The 17,810-nt window shown below is 42.0% G+C and overlaps 1 protein-coding gene across 1 annotated transcript in view; it reads left to right on the top strand.

Moving 5' to 3' along the window:
• The first annotated feature begins 348 nt into the window (after positions 1–348).
• Positions 349–17,810, top strand: part of POF1B (POF1B actin binding protein) — a 43,953-nt gene continuing 26,491 nt past the window's right edge. The window contains 3 exon segments of the mRNA XM_087972105.1: positions 349–816; positions 819–887; positions 15,236–15,243. Coding sequence (XP_087828231.1) covers positions 462–816; positions 819–887; positions 15,236–15,243 — 432 coding nt within the window. The 5' untranslated portion in view covers positions 349–461.

Here is a 17,810-nt window from a genome sequence, read left to right as displayed (position 1 = left end):
GCTCAAGCCGGACAACTGGCTGTCCAGTGTTCTAATCTAACGCATCGTTGCAAGAGTTCCCAAAGCTCCATTGTCCCGTTTCCACCTGTGTGTGCGCGCGCGCGAGCGTTCCTCGTGGAGTTGGCATGTTTAGCGGAGGTGTGCGCTCTCAACCTTCTGGTCCAAGGCTTTTCCAACTTTGGAGCAACTTTTAAAGGTGGACTTCCACTCCCAGAATGCCCCAGCCGGCCTCTGCTTGGAGGTGGCCCTCAGCCTTGCTGCCCCGCCCGGCCTCTCCGGCAGCTGCAGCTGCAGCTCCAGCCAAGCCCCGCCCGGCGGCGGCGGCGGCAGGTGAGCTCTGGGGGCCCGGCGGCGGGCGTGGCCCCGGCGGGGGAGGGCCGGCCTCCCGGCTGCCTAACCTCCGCCCGGCTCAGCCAACGGGCCAGTGCCAGCCCCGCGCCAGAGCTCCGCGCCGCGCCAGCATGTTCGGCGTCCAGCAACACGTCCAGCCGACGCCGCTGCTGCCTCCGTCCTGGAGCTCCCGCTCGCAGCCGGCCGTCCCGTCTCCGCCGCGGGGCTACTGCCCGGTGCCGCCGCCGCCGCCCTCGCGCTCCTGCTTCGACCCCTGCTTGGCGCCGCCGCCTTCGCTGCCCGCCACGCTGCCCCGCACCCGGCAGAGCCGCCCGGCCCCGCTGCCCCTGCAGGGCCAGCCGTGCCCCGAGCCCTTCCCGCCGCAGGAGAGCTGCAACGGGGGCGGCAGCCTGGTCTACGAGCGGGTCCGCACCTACAGCAGCCCCGGCGGGAAGCGGGTGCAGCTGCTGGACGCGCCCAACGGCTGCTCCCCCGGGCGCTCTCGCCCTTCGACGCCAGCCCGGGTTACCAGCACGTCATCTGGAGCAGCGACCCCCGTTGCAGGTAATGGCCTCGCGCCCCCACCCCACAGACCATCTCCCACCCCCCACGCCTGGGCCGGTTGGGTTCCTCCTTGCTCTTACCTGGAGGAGGGAGCACCTCACCTGGAGGAGAGAGCACCTCACCTGGTGGAGGGAGCACCTCACCTGGAGGAGAGAACACCTCACCTGGTGGAGGGAGCACCTCATCTGGAGGAGAGAGCACCTCACCTGTTGGAGGGAGCACCTCACCTGTTGGAGGGAGCACCTCCATGCTCTTACCTGGAGGAGAGAGCACCTCACCTGGTGGAGGAACACCTCACCTGGAGGAGAGCACCTCACCTGTTGGAGGAGCACCTCACCTGGAGGAGAGAGCACCTCACCTGGTGGAGGGAGCACCTCCATGCTCTTACCTGGAGGGGAAAACACCTCACCTGGTGGAGGGAGCACCTTTCACATGTTAGAGAACAACCTGCTCTAAGGGTATAATGTAAAGCCTCCCACCCCTAGAAGAAGGGGCTGGGTCCTATCTCTCTATCTAGGCCCCACTTTTGTGCATGGATCTGGGTGGGGGGGCTCTGGATGAAACTTTACCTTCTCCCTCCAAGTTTACAGGTGGTAAGGGAGGGTGCGCTGAGCATCCTTTTTCAAGGTAGAAGGCTCAATGGCTTCCAGCTGCTGATGTCTCCCCGTCCCCCCCAAACTGTGGGACTGGATCCAGTTGGATCTCTCTTCTCGTGCTGCCTTGCTTCCTCTTTTCTCTCACCTGGAGAGTGCACCTTTCACACACTACCTGGAGACCATGCACTCACTGCCTGTTGCAAGGATATAAGGGCCCAGGGGAGAAAGGGGCTGGGGTCATAGCTCTCCATCCCTCAGGGTGCCACTTATTTTGCAGGGATGTGTAGGGTCGCGCTGGCCCTGAGCCTCACCCTCTCTTCAAAAAGGTCTCCCCTCGAAATTCACCGACAAAGTTAGGGGCCCTGAGCACCTTTGTTCAAAAGAGAAGGGCCAGCTGCCTTCTGGCTGTGGCCACCTTCCCGCCGAAACCGTGGGACCGGATACAGCCTGCAAATATTCCCATGGGTTTTGTCTGTATCACCTTTGGCAAACACAGCTGAGTGTGCTAAGAAAGTGTTCAGATTGCAGATCATTTGGGACTAGGAACAATGAGAAAGGGAGTTTTCCCATGTCACTTTTTTGTTTTTGTTTTTTTGCAAGCTCTCCTAACAGGCCTGTTTGGCTAACTCAGGGGTCCCCAAACTTGCCAACTTCAATTCTGGAAGTCGAAGCCCACAAGTCTTCAAGTTGCCAAGTTTGGAGATCTCTGGCCTAACTATTTCCTTAGTTCCTTAATACTCCAATTACTGTATTGTTTTAGCTGGAGTAGAAACATCCTTCTCATATTTGTTCTCTGAGTGTGAAATATATACTTCTAATGTATACTTCCTGGCCTTCAGTATTGATTTAATTGTCTTAATTTTCTAGTCTCGATTGAGTCATGGCATTCACAACACCAATTGTGTATAGAAATCACGGCCGTTTATTCTGACTAACTTTAATTTCTAGATGAAATAGAGAGATATAATGTTATTAGGGCCGGAAGCTTGCAAAACAAACAAATACTGTATATTGAAAAAATACACCTTTCTTAGTGCTTTTGTTTTTGTTTTTTTAACACAACAAGGGTAGTTTAATTTTGTTGATGATTGAATTGTGTTGTTTTTGGAGAGGAGATACAATGTTGTAAGAGGAAACAGTATGTGTGTGTGTATTTGTGAGTGAAAGAAATTGTAATTCTTTCACATTTCTTAGCCAGCTTTTCTTAGAATTCTCTCCTCCAGTCTCAGTTTGCAGTATTAAATGCACCAATTTCAAGTTAATATAACGAAATCATGAACTGGATTTATGCCAGTTTAAAAACCAGCTAGTCCAAACAAAGTAAATTGGGAATTTGTATAGTTGTTGGAAATGGCAGATTGTATAAAACTGGTTTTATATGAGCTTAAATGCATGCTTGGTTTGAAAAGAATTTTCTTAGTAGTGTGCATAGAAATAATTCCAAAAAGTACTATAGTTGGATTTTCAGCAAAGATCTCCAAACTTGGCAACTTTAAGACTTGTGGACCCAAGAATTCCCTAGCCAGCCATGGGAATTCTGGAAGTTGAAGTCCACAAGTCTTAAAGTTGTCAAGTTTGGAGATCCTTGGCATAGAGATTGTGTGTTGAGAGTTTACTTCTTGCTTGCTATAATTCTTGTTTTTCAATGATATGGGAAATTATACCTTTTGGAACATTCGGTTATTAGGTTTATATCCTACATTTCATTCAGGTCACCCAGGAGATATACAGAGAACTCACCCCTTCCATTTCTTACCAGAACAACCCTGCGAGGTAGGCTGGTTGAAAGAAATCCAATCAATGGGAAAGTAAGACTATAATAGTACACTTGGATGTACAACCAGACAGACTGAAGTCCCACTGATAGACATGTGGGGTTAAAAAGAAAAAAATCGTGGCATGGCAATCATACCTGAGTTATCCAACCGGAGCATGTAAAAAAATTGATGGCATGGTTGTGGCCAGTATAATGTAGCCAGTTTTGCCCTCCCTGGAGTCGAAGTAGGGTGGATATGAGTTGCCAAATATAATAATTAATCTTTCTGGCTGTGCTTCTGTGACTACTTCATTGCACAGAATTGCAGATGGAGTAAATACAGGCGGTTCAGGGGAATAAAATGAAAGCATTTTCCTAAGATAGGAGGAGAAACCTCAGCAGCGATAAGAGAACAGAAGCACCTGGCCCTTATAAACTCTGAGAAAAATCTCAACCAATTAATGAGGAAATTCCAAACAGTTAGTAGAAGAAGAATTTATATTTTCCTTTGGTTATTACAGGGGTAGTCCACTGTTATTGATATTCTTATGTAATGCTGGGATCGTCTGAGACAATTGACTCAACCCCCACCTTGCAAGCAATGGAAATAAAGTCTGGGCCCAATTGTTGACATAAGTCAAGGACTACCAATATTCTAATTCTACACAGGAAATCCTTGACTTACGACCACAATTGAGCCCAAAAATTAGGTTGCTGAGAGAAGACATTTGTTAACTGAGATTTTTTTTGCGATTTTTCTCATTGTTAAGTGAATCATTGCAGCTGTTAAATTAGTAACCTGGTTGTTAAGTGAATCTGGCTTCCCCCATTGACTTTGCTTGTCAGAAGGTCATAAATACGAGTCCGTTTCCAAGTATCTGAATTTTGATCAGGTGACCACGGGCATGTTGCAACGGTCATAAGAATGAAAAAAGGGTCATAAGTTACTTTTTTCAGTGCCGTTGTAACTTTGAACACTAAACAAATTGTTGTAAGTCAAGAACTGACTGTATATTAATGATGAGAAATGGGTTTGTAACCTATAGTTACTTGCCAGAGGACAAGCCAGCTTCTTTGAAACTTAGTTCTGAAGTTTTATCTCTTTATCTAGCAACCCATCCATCCATCCTATACCGTTCTGCATTCCTTTGCAAGCACGATACAAAATTCTGCCTGAAAGATTTGATTTCAAATTGTTCCCCAGAGAGTCCTCATCATTTCCAAACAACATTTATGAACCCGAAATACGTCTGTCTGTCTCTCTCCTTCCAAAACATTTTGATGATGGATCATTCCACCCATCAAAGAGCAGAACTTAATAGAAAAATCAAATTGCTGACTCAGTTTTTAATCCCTGGCCCTTAAATTGCAAGAGTTGCATATTTTCTATCCCGTTAAAAGAGCGAGAGTGTAATTATGGAAGGTTTGGACTAATTACCATCTTCTGCAATTGGGAGGAGGGAAAGGGAAGTTTGTGAGCAGCAATCTTAACGTATTCAACAATCTTAATATTCCAGAAGCTTTTCGGAGCAGTTCTTTGTGAGCCAGGGAAAAAGAAAATAGCTGATAATTAGCAACACTTTATTTCTTTGTTGGTTTGAATCCTGCCTCCAATTCATGATTCTGGGCAGCCGACAATATTTTAAAAATTGCACCGTTTTCCTATGTTGCAATGTTAGAAGACTAGGTTGATGGGCTGCCTTAAGCCGTGATGTGGTTTGTTTTAAACTTCATATCGCTTATTTTAAACCACAAGTGATATGAACCTAACATAAGATATCCTTTGCCCGTTGTGGTCTACTACAATACATTTTTGACCAATCATCAGGAGTTTTTGTCTGTGGATTCAAATGTAGGTTACCCTGAAGGGATGAGTGGCTCCTTACAGTTGTAGCTGGAATTTGTCATTGAAACAGACATTGCCTTAATTCTTCTTATCACCCCTGTAACATTCCTTCGGCTTTGTAACTTTTGAGTGGCAGAACAAAAAATTATCTAATTTTAGCTCCTTAATAAACCGAGTGAGAGTTTTGCAGCCCATTTGCTGTTCTCCCTGCCAACAAGTGAAAAACTCTGTAACACGTCCCAATTAAACATATTTGCCTATACAGAGGTGTCTGGGAGATCAAAGGCTTTTGTCAAAATGATAAAAGAAAGGTTGCAAACTCCACCTCTCTCATGCTTTGTGTTATGATGTTACCACATCGGATTTGTTATCCTCCCCTACCTGCCCATGAGTATACAGCCAGCTCAGCTTTTAACCTGCCTGTTCAATCTAGACCACAAATTTAATACATCCCTAAAGCCTTAAATATTAATTATTTCTGCAAGGACCTTCTCGTTTCTTCCTATGTCTTTTTCTCTTTTCTCAGTTTATCGTTGTTCTTTTTTCTTCTGTTAGACTACCATTGTGGCATTGTTTCTATCACGTTAACTTATCAAAGAATAAAAACTGTAAAAATAAGGCAAGTGAACAAATTGGTTTATGTTTAACATTAGCTGCCTGTTTCTTTTTCACGCCAGGTAGGACTCGAATGTTGTTGGACCAAGCTAGGGATCTCCAACTTTAAGACTTCTGGACTCACCTCCCAGAATTCCCCAGCCAGCCATGTTGGCTGGGAAATTCTGAGAGTTGAAGTCCACAAGTCTTAAAGTTGCCAAGTTTAGAGACCTGTGGACAAAACTCATTTCAGGAGAAAGACCTTTATATTTTATCTTGCTCCAAATGCAATTGCTAATCATTTCAGATAAAGTCCCAACTGTGATAAATGTTTCCTGATTTGGTTCCTCGTCCTGCCTTCTGTTTCAGTTTAGGAAAGATCCAGCCAGGACATCTTTAGCACCTTAAGGATGAACATGTTCCTGACAATGTAAACATTTTTTTAAGAGTCAGACCTTTTCCCTTGGATACCAGAAAATGTTGATTTGTTTTCCACATGCCTGGAATTCCAAGCTGTCCATCTCTTTGTCAATTATTCCTCATTATTGATTGCTCCACATTCTTGCTGCTGAAAGTGCTCTCTTGTCAAAGGAATGTGGCTTTATGGTGTTGAGAAGGCCATGCCGTAATCCCATACGTCTCAACTCGCTCTGTACAACTTTGTATGCAGAATTTCAGCCGCCAAAAGGAGAATTGGATAAAATGAAGGAGGAGTTGATACAAATTGGCTAGCATTAGATTTATTTCACGGAGTGATTGGAGGCCAGTGGCTTTCTTAGAACTCGAGTCACCTGTTAGGGCCATGTGGAAATGAAATTCGAAGAAAGGTAGAATGCACCTAGTCCAAATAAATAAAAGTGTCTGATGCATAGGATCATTGTGAGGTTGGGCACACACAAAAGGTACAGAGAATGAGTTGTCGGTTCTGTTATTTCAGCAAATGAGAGCACAATGTTCTTAACGCTGTTGTGGCTTCTTAGCCAGCCTGCTACTAAATTCAAGATCCACTACACCCATTGTCCTGAGTCACTGAAATTATTTATTTTTGCTAGTTATATAATCACTTGTTAATCTAGTGGTTGTTAGAATTAATGACAGACGATGAGCTTCAAATGTAAAGTTCGGCTATAACTTAAGATCACAATGTGCCAAAAATGAACTTAAGCAGAGGCTTTGAAGAACAAAATCTAACTTTAATCAATCAACAAGGTTAGGGTAAGACCTTTTCTCACATACACACAAGATAGATATGTGAGGAAGGTTACAAAAGCATATAGAAAAATAAAGCCTTCTTTATACCTTTAAGATTCTTTAGAAGTAGAGTAACTGCATTGTAAAACACTCTAACTTAGGTATAAGAAAACAACTGCCTAACATCAAGATAAGACATGCCTATAGAGTAACTCTCTACTTAATGCTATTGTATATTTTACTGCATTTCTTTATTTATTATCCTTCAAACTAAATGGCAACCTTTATAGGTTCTTTTCATTTTTGATCTTTTTTCCCTTTCATCCTTTTTTTCCCCAAGGTTTTTTTTTTTAAATGTTCAGTGCAGACTTTGGCTTTAAAAAAAAAAAAGAATTATTTCCTCCAAAACAGCACCTCTTTGTTAGGCAGACGGCCAGAGAATGTTTAACTTGAAGAGTTCACATTAATTAATTAATGATTGATTTATGAAGGGGTTACTGTCTTCTCATCTCCTGAATATGCAACTTGCTATCACTCCTTTTGTTAAAGAGTGCCTGCATCATCATCATCATCATCATTATTATTATTATTATTATTATTATTATTATTATTATTATTATTATTATTATAAACTTTTATTCATTAAACATGAAACTCGGTCAGCTGAACATTTAAAAATGTATCACAAACATCATCGTCATCATTATTATTCATTGCACAGTCAGCCAGATGTTCAGACTGGGTTTGACATTTTTGTCTACCTATCAAGTCCTTACCAAGGACCAGGGATGGGCAGATCTAGATGTTTGATGGTGTTGCAGATATTGTCACAGGATGGAAGCTGTTCCAAGTGAATCGGCCTTCTGCAATTGACTGATGGAGAATTTGTCAATGCCAGTGTTCAAGTGTTGCTTCAGTTGTTTTGGGGATTGCACCCATTTCTTCTTCTTCTTCTTCTTCTTCTTCTTCTTCTTCTTCTTCTTCTTCTTCTTCTTCTTCTTCTTCTTCTTTCTTCTTTCTTCTTTCTTCTTTCTTCTTTCTTCTTCTTCTTCTTCTTCTTCTTCTTCTTCTTCTTCTTCTTCTTCTTCTTCTTCTTCTTCTTCTTCTTCTTCTTCTTCTTCTTCTTCTTCTTCTTCTTCTTCTTCTTCTTCTTCTTCTTCTTCTTCTTCTTCTTCTTCTTCTTCTTTCTTCTTCTTCTTCTTCTTCTTCTTCTTCTCCAACTCCACCCTTCTCTTTGTCTACCCAGTGAGTCCTTTCCAAGGACCTGGATGTTTGACTGTGTTTGACAGATTTTATTATTGGTCCTTCAAATGAAGCTTGGAGAATTTGCTCCAGTCCCTTCAGCTCTCCCCAATGAACATTGATGTCTTCAAAGGAGCCAATGGCCTGTTGGCATCACCTGGATTCTTGAACTGCTGGCAAAGAACAACTTGCTCGCTTGCTGTTCGTCTGAACTGAGTGGGGTGGATAAGGGAGCATCCTGAGCTGCGAATAGGGAGCGAACTAGGTCTGGTAACTTATGCAGCCAGGTCATGTCTGGACAGCATTAAAACAAAACCCTTCTGATCTTGTGGAGCTGGAAATACCAGAAAAGTCTGTTTGAGAACAGGGAAACCAGTTACCTATTTCAGTGTCGGTTTTTTTTATGGCAGTCCTGCGTTAAAATTGAGTTCCATTGCTAACTCTGTCTTTAACTTGCATTTATATGGATAGTACTTGATGTAGGACCGGAGTTGAGCCTAACATTTCTGTTACTGAGTGAGCGTTGTCCCATTTTATGACTTTTGTCTGCCACAGCTGTTAACATCTGTAGCTGTTGTTGTTAAGTGAACGACGCAGTCTTTAAACGAATCTGGCTTTTCCCCCAACCCTCCATTGATTTTGCTTGTCGGAAGCCAGCTGGAAAGGTTGCAAATGGTAGTCACATGACTTTTGTGATCTTTTTTTCACCCTTAACGACCCGTTGCGGCCTCTTCAAGGTCATGGGATCAAAATGTTGCCGCTTGGCATGCATTTATTTTTATTTATTTTTTGAAAAAGTTTTTTTTTATGGCAAAAACAAAAACAAACAAATAAAACCTTCTTTCTGTTCAACAGTGTGTCAATTGGGTACATATATCTTGTGCACATAGTAACATTATCATACATATCTTACTTATTTATATTTATAGCCATTCTAATCAGTATTCTATATCACATTTATCAATTGTCGTATTGTCATTAACATTATTATTGTCTTTCAAAATTATATTTTATATCTTTCTCTTACTCTAACTCAGTCAATTATCAATTATACTATATTATTTTGTTATTACATATTTCAATTTCTTACTCTTCTATCTAGCCATTCATAAAAGAAATTCCAAATGTTATAGTAATTGTTTTCTTCCTGTTCTTTAATTGTCATGGTTAATCTACTCATTTCTGCACATTCCATTATTTTCTCAATTATTTCCTCTTCCGTTGGAATTTTCTCATTTTTCCAATTTTGTGCAAATACAATTCTAGCTGCTGTTAATACATTAATAATCAAATACATCATCTCTTTATTGTAACCTACAGGCAAAATTCCCAATAATTTTTTTTTTTTTTGGCTTGGCATGCATTTATGACGGTTGCAAAAGTCCCGCGTAATAAATACATGGCAAGCAGCAAAAATTTTGATCCCGTGACCTTGAGGAAGCCGCAAGAGTCAAGTGTGAAAAACAATCACAAGTCACTTTTTTTCAGTGCCGTTGAAACTTCAGTCACTAAACGAATGGCTGTAAGTCGAGAACGTACCTGTATGCCAATCAGAGCACCTACTTACCGAGGGACTGCGTGTTACAAAAAATGGTGGACGAGTTTCTGTTTTCTTGGGCCAAAAAAGTCAAAACAAAACTATTGAAGCTGTGAATTTTTTTAATGGACTTCTGAAAACTGCCGGTATATTAGAAGATGTCTCCAGTTTCAGTGGTTCATGAAAATGTGGCATTTGCTTGGCGGTTCGTTGGCTTGAAGGAAGGAGAACATGTCTGCCATTTTTACTAATGGGCAACCCATTCATAGGTACAAGTTGTAAATTAGACATTCTTAATTGTTGTGAGACACTGTGGGAGCTTTATCACTGGAGGCTTTCAAGAAGGGATTGGACTGCCATTTGTCAGAAATGGTGTAGGGTCTCCTACTTGGGTGGGGTTGGACTAAATGACCTACAAGGTCCCTTCCAACTCTATTAATCTGTTAATGCAGGGAATGCCTGTGTTACTATTTAACTTAGATGTCCCAAAGCTGGTTTTTCAAGAGGCAGCTGGACTTGCTGGTTTTTCTTTGAAGTTGTTCCACTTTTCATCCAAGAAGGATGGGGAATGGGAGGATTTATATTCCTTGCAGACAGCTGGTCATTTGCATTTTTTTAGAGTTGAGTCGTTGAGGCCCCTTGGAGGTTTGTCTGTGGCATCTGGGTCACCTGACTGGTGCAAATGAATGTGGAGCTTTCTTGGAACCGATAGCCATCTATGTCAAAATTGAACAGCCCTCTCTCAACAGAAGGGGAGGGATACAACATCATCTTCCTCCAATCTACCACACAGTCCTTTCAACAGTTTCAAGAAGGCTCCACACACATTTGCACTATCCTGATGACACAGACAAACCTCCAAGTAGCCTCAACGACTCAACTCTAAAAAATGCAAATGACCAGCTGTCTGCAAGGAATATAAATCCTTCCATTCCCTGCCAACCAGTCAGAACTGCAGAAGCTTTTTGGATGAGAAGTGAAAAGTCTTCAACAGAAAAAAACACGAAAGTCCTGTTGCCTCTTTTTTGATCTGGACGACTGAGAATCTTCATAGATATTTAACTTAACAGTTTCTATGGATTTGGAGTTATCTTAACAGCCAAAGTTTGAATAGTATTCTATTGGGAAAGTAAGCAGAAAGTTCCACATTTCCTGGATTCAATATTTCATAAATATTTTGCAAATAGACACTAGGCCTAATGGGCAACCCAAGAAGAAAAGAGATCAAAGAGGATCTAGGATGGTGTTGATTATTGTTGTTGCTTTGGCAGAGATTTTATGGATGCCTTAAAAAGAAATATTGCGAGAGATACACTAATTCCCCATCTCCTTCCTCTAAAGTAACATCCTTCCATATTCTGGAAAGGATAAATGTTTTGGTTTGCAGAGATCAACCTGTTTGGAGGCTGGTTGAAGGATCATTTTTGCAATTCGTGCTTGATCCATTGCTCCAGGTATGTTGGCATTAAAAGGTGAAACCATCATGTGCCAATGCTTGATAGTTTCTACAATCCAGAAAGACAGGGCAAAATTAGATATTTTGATCTTCTTTTTCTACTTTTGGATTATTTACACCGAGCACCTTTACAGTTGGAATTGGAAAAAGGCATTTTCTGGTCAGAGTTAACCTGAATAGGGCTGAAGGCCAGAAGTCCAGATGGCTCACCTTTCTTTCTTTTTTACTACTCTCTCCAGCAGGTGAGAACACCTGGCTGGCTCTGAAGCCCTAACCCATGTTGGATAGGGTTAATATTTCAGTGGAATTCCACCAGGGAGTACCAAAGTTGTTTTTAATTGAGAAGGTGAAGGCTATTCCCAAAGCTAAACTACATCTGAATTGTTGCCAAAAAATAACCATGGGTCACACAAAGGTGTGTGTATTTTTTTGCTAAGCAGCTTCTGGCAGGCTGACAAATCATCTATGAAGTTTGAACTTTGCTTTGGAGTTGGGCAATCATGATATGTCCATTTTTTCTTCAAGCACTCTTGCCTTCCAGAAAGTCCAACCTAGAAACATCCTGAAGTACCTTTTGAAGGTTCGCAGCTTGGAAAGTTTATTCCGAATTTACATTTGCTTTGCCTGGATTTTACATCTTTCATTTATGCCTTTGAACATCTTAAACTGCTAGGCAGCCAGGTCTCTGGTGCTTGGTGATAAATGTAAAACCCACATTGAAAGCAAGGTTATTAAAAGCTATGAAAGATAGAGGTGTGTTCTTTTTTTAAAGGGAAGCTTTTTAAAAATAATAATAAAAAGGAGAGAGGTTGGATCTCTCAACTCAAGCATTTTTGAACTGCTTCTGCATATGAATAATTCATTCCCAAGGGAATAATATTTTTTGCAGATGTTTTCCTACAGAGTTTCCCATAATAGAATAGTTCAGCTAATGTTGTGTAGCATTATATGGCAGTCAGTGGTGGGATTCAAATTTTTTTACTACTGTTTCTCTGGGCGTGGCTTGGTGGGCGTGGTGTGGCTTGGTAGGTGTGGCTTGATGGGTGTGGCAGGGGAAGGATACTGTATAATCCCCATTCCCTCCCCACCCAACTAGCCTGCTTTCCAGCTCCATTCTCCTGTGCAGGGCAACCAAAGAAGACCCAGCCGATCAGCTGGAATTCGGGAGGCAGAGAATAGATGGGGTTGGCAGGGCCAGTCAGAGGTGGTATTTGCCATTTCTCTGAACTACTCAACATTTCCGCTACTGGTTCTCCAGAACTGGTCAGAACCTGCTGAATACCACCTCTGATGGCATTGCCTCTTGAAAGTCTCCGTTTGTCTCCTAGAGTTGGAATCTTATGTGGGTGGTAGGACTGAGCTGACCTTGGCTTATGTGGTTGGAGAGGAGTCCAAAAAACAAATTCTGGAACTATAATTTAGGGCTAAGAAGTAAAATCAGAATCAACCTCCTAGAAGTAGGCAATAGTGGACCAATCATAGATGGCAGCATTAGCTGACCTTGGCTAATGTTGAAGAAACAAAATTGGGTTGAACTTGTTTTTTTTTATTAACAGAATAATAGGGTTGGAAGGGAGAAGCAGGAGATCATATACCATTTCAGAAAAATGGTTGTCCAATCTCTGTTTAAAGACCTCCAGTGATGGAGCACCCACAACTTACGAACGCAAACATACGTGTCCCAGGATAATGTTCCAGGATCCAACCTGGTTTAGTCACTGGGATCAGTTTTCCAAGCTTTTGGACTTTTTCTGGAGCCCATCCTCAGGGAACTTCCCTCTGGGAACACACACACTGCTAGAGAGAAGTTCTCGGAGGGCATCCAAAAACTTGGAAAACTAAACTTCTGGTCCTTGTGACCGACCCAGCTTGCATCCTCACCTACAACTTAGGTTAGCTTGGTTAATACTTGGAAAGAAGACTACGAGGAAGTCCTAGTGCTGAAAGCTAGCCTGGAAAGTAAGAATCAAAAGTACTCAAAGGAGACAATAGCAAGCCTCTTCCGTAGTATCTCCAAGAAAACTGCATGGGTATGTCCATGTAGTCACCAAGACTTGAACTTTGCTCAAGAAAGACATGGCTTTACATTGGAATGTCTTCAGTTCATGGATTTTGCTAGACCAATGCTTAAATACAGTTCCGCTGTCTGGAATCCTCACTATATATCAGACGTTAATACAATTGAGCGAGTCCAGAAGTATTTTACAAAAAGAGTACTACACTCCTCTGTTCGCAATAGAATAACCTGCACCACCAGACTTGAGATTCTAGGCTTAGACAACCTTGAACTACACCAGCTAAGATTGGATTTAAGCATAGTACATAAAATTATCTGTTTCAATGTTTTACCAGTTAATGAATATTTCAGCTTTAACCACAACAACACAAGAGCACACAACAGATATAAACTAAATGTAAACCACTCCAAATTTGATTGTAGGAAGTACGATTTCAGCAACAGAGTGGTCAATGTCTGGACCTCACTACCTGATTCTGTTGTCACCTGCTCAAACCCCCACTTCTTTCCCCTCAAACTAACCTCTATTGACCTCACCCCATTCCTAAGAGGTCTGTAAGAGGCATGCATAAGCGCACAATCATGCTACCTTCCCTGTCCTATTGTCCTGAATTATTCATACCTATTTCATATATTTATCCTTATGTTTATTCTTATTTCTATTAAATTGTAAGCGTTTGACCAAATAAATAAATAAGTAAAAAATAAAATGTTTATGTGATGTGTGTTGGGATGGTTCTTAGCCAGCTGTTTTTGTGTGTGACCTTACTGATATATATCTCTGGGCAGTAGAGGTCATACTTATTTTGTGGTTTTTGCCCTTCCTGCGTCTAAAATATGAGATTGGAGTCTTGTATTTTCCCACAGAAATACGAGTTACATTCCTTATTCCATAACTAGTTCCCAATCACGTCAAAAATAGTGCACGTGCTATTTTTCGTCTGCACTGATTTTCATTAACTTGATGGGTTTGCATTGATGTGTTGTGACATGTGCCAATTACGATAAAAGAAACCTGGATCTCTGCCCCAGCTGGGATCTTAACGCTTAGCCAATTTGGCAGGATCTGTGCCATCTTACTGGCATTGACCAATCACCATCCTTGTTTAAAAAAAAATAACCCCTGGGTTTTTTTTTCATCCTCTTATTCTCTGTGGGATTAGGAAAACCATCCTTAATAAGACTCAAAAGATCCATCTTTGATTTTGCTTCATCCTTTCTTTCACTGTCAGCAATAATAGGAGTTGGCAGGCCAGGAACAGGCCAATTCATTTATTTATTTTTTAGCTTACTGTGTTTAAACTGGGAAATCAGCACATGAGTTATGTATGTTCCAGGCCCCTGAGGCTGCAGGGTGTGGCTTAGACAACTTTATGAGGATCTTCTGGAGTTTGTTTGCCTTGAGAAGATAAATGAACGCTGTTCTTCTCTGATCTTACCAGATTCTAAGATGGCTGTGGGTAATGTAGTCGGCTTAGAGCAGAATAGGGAAAGGCTGCTTCCCCCCCACCCTTGGCTTATGGATTGTCCTACACCTGAAAAAGATATCTGCCCACGTTGAGATCCAGTCTTCCAATATCTGAGGGGCTGCCACAAAGAAGAGGGAGTCAAACTATTCTCCAAAGCACCTGAGGGCAGGACAAGAAGCAATGGGTGGAAACTAATCAAGGAGAGAAGCAACCTAGAACTAAGGAGCGATTTCCTGACCGTGAGGACAATTAATCAGTGAAATGGCTCACCTTCAGAAGTTGTGGGTGGTCCATCAAGGAGAGACTGGACAGCCACTTGTCTGAAATGGCATAGGGACTTCTGTTTGAGCAGTGGGCTGGACTAGAAGACCAACTGTTACTTTGGTATCCCTCTAAACTGCCAATTAGTGATGCTACCAGATTTGAGGAAATGTTTGCACTAAGAAGTCTTCTGGGCCTTCACTTCTTTGTAAGCCCATTGTTTCCTTCCCAATATTGTCAACCAACTGAAGTTCCTTGCCGGTTGCAACCGTATGGTGAGGAACCCAAGAATAATGGGCTACCTTCTGCACAAGTGCGTCCAAGAAGTACCTTGGATAGCCATGGAAATTTGGGGCTCATGTGGTCATAAGTTGAGAACTGCCTGTGCTTTAAACCCAGGTGCTGAATTGAATCATTTTCCTATGGAATGCTATCCTTGTGAACTTAAATTATATCCACTAGGAGTCCTGGTGGCACAGCGGTTGAAGTGCAGTATTGCAGGAAAATTCTGCCCACAGTCTGGAGTTTGATTCTGACTGACTCAGAGTTAACTCAGCCTTCCATTCTTCTGAGGTTGATAAAATGAGGACCCAGATTGTGGGGGGCAATATGCAAATAATGCCTTTACATTGTAAATGGCTGCAAAATGCTATGGGGTGGTATCTAATCTTACATGCCAGACAGTATAAGGAGTATTGGGGTAAGCAATTGTCAAATAAGTTTGAGTTCAACTAGGATTTTGGCTGTGTCAGTGTTCCAGGGAACACACTCATAGCAAATAGAACTCCGAGGTAGGATGATTCCTCAAAAATAGTTTGTTTGGTATGTCAAATTGGCACAAACTGGGGAAAACTGACTGGATGTTTCCACGGTTTTCAGCTAATTAAAAGTAAAAGTTTTTATCCTTTCCAAAAAAATAAAAAAAATCCATCACATGGTCCAATGAAGGTGCCATCCGATTGCCTGGTAACTTCACTCTTCCTCTCTCCCACCACCTGTCCTTGGTTCCCAGGAGAAAGTTTTTTTGTTTGACAAATCGGTGGTGGGATTCAATTTTTTTTACTCTGGTTCTGTGGGCGTGGCGTGGCGGGTGTGGCAGGGAAAGGGTACTGTCAAATCTGCATTCCCTCGCCACTCCTGGGGGAAGGTTACTGCAAAATCCCCATTCCCTCCCCACCCCACTAACCTGCTTTCCAGCTCCGTTCTCCTATGCAGGGCAACCAAAGAAGACGCAACCAATCAGCTGGGACTCAATGGGAGGCAGAGAATAGATGGGGGGGGGGGCAGTCAGAGGAGGTATTTGCTGGTTCTCTGAACTACTCAAAATTTCCACTACCGGAACTGGTCAGAACCAGCTGAATGCCACCTCTGTGACAAACCCCAGCTATCTCTATTCCCCACTCCCTATCCTTCAGCTCCAGTGTGGCAACACTGAAGCCTCAAAATGGCTTCGGTCAGGTCAGCTTCAGAGGTTGACAGGCTGTTAGCATCCAACCATTTTGTCCATTCATTGATCCATCTCATTCATTAGTTTGTATTGTTACCTATGGCAATAGATTTGGAGGAATAGATGTAGAGATCCGGCATATTCTGGTAAACGTAAATGCTGCCATATTTTAATTAAAGAAGAAAAAAACAACCACAGTATTGGACAATCAGGCTCATGATTTTTAGCTGGGCATGATTGTCTGCTGCTAAGGCAAAAATTGGGATGGATTCCATAGGTCAGGAGTAAACAATTTGATGTCCACCAGAAATGTGGAGCTTCTTAGCACCATATGCTTGTTGTGGCTGAGGAGTGTTGAGGTTAAAATATCTGAGGACATCCAATGACATAATTTGCATGCTTAAAGAGTCGATTCAGAGGGAGGTGTGCTCTCAAATAAGTAATTCAGAAAACGGATATATTCATGGGAGCTTAGATCATTCATTCTTCTGTGGCTTATCACAGGATATCATCTAGAACAGGGGTCTTCAACCTTGGCAACTTTAAGACTTGTGGACTTCAACTCCCAGAATTCCTCAGCCAGCAAAGTCTTAAAGTTGCTAAGGTTGGAGATCCCTGATCTAGAATATATCATATACCATACAAAAGTAATGAGTGAAAGCTTGTTAAAAAGAAATCCAATCTAGGAAAGGTGGGTTTTTTTTTGATAGGGAGAAAAATTGATCAGTGGAACAGCTTGCCTTCTACAGGTTGGGATGCTCCCATCACGGAGATTTTAAAAAAAAAAGTTTGGTCAACTATTTGACCTGGTTGGAATAAGTTCTCTTGCATTGAGCAGGGGATTGGATTAGACCTCCAAGGTGCCTTCCAACCCTATGACTCTATGATCTTTGTGTTCCTTGTTATTCAATACTCTCTCCAGATCTTTAAACGTGTCTTTTCCAATATTTGAAACTTGGTCCTTTGAAGTGAAAACAGCAAAGTTTGAATGCCTAGCTTTTACCACTGAACTACCTTGTCTTGCATAGATGTTTCCTCTGGCATTCTCTTCCTGTTTTTCCCCACTTCGATTAATAATATGTTTTATTATCACACCGTGGGAGGTAAAGGGAAGGTACAGTATCTGCATTGCTATGTGTCAATTCAGCAGTGACGGTTGTAACACTGAGGTTTTTTTTTTTTTTTAAACTTATAGTAAATGACACAGAGAGAAGGGTGTCTGTTCTATATCTAGTCTTTCCCCCTGATTCATCTACTTTTTTCGAAGTAGCATGAGAAGCTCCTTCAGGCATTTTGCTTAGAAAGAAAGATAAGGATTCGTTCTTCTGTGAGATCCACTGATCTCATTTGAATTCCTTTTTACCTAAGAGAGGGATTGGTTCTTCCACCCATAATATATAAGCAATAAATCAACAGCAGCCGGCTTGTTGGAAAAAAATGCTTTGAAGGGCAAAATAAATAGTCACAATGAAACATTATTTAAGGCACAGTTTATCCCAAAATG

This window comes from Notechis scutatus, chromosome 10 (genome assembly GCF_049901735.1).
Source record: "Notechis scutatus isolate UNSWTSFEM ecotype Mainland chromosome 10, rNotScu1.2, whole genome shotgun sequence".
NCBI lineage: Eukaryota > Metazoa > Chordata > Lepidosauria > Squamata > Elapidae > Notechis > Notechis scutatus.
Note: the sequence above shows the minus strand (reverse complement) of the source record. Positions and strands in the feature narration are given on the sequence as shown.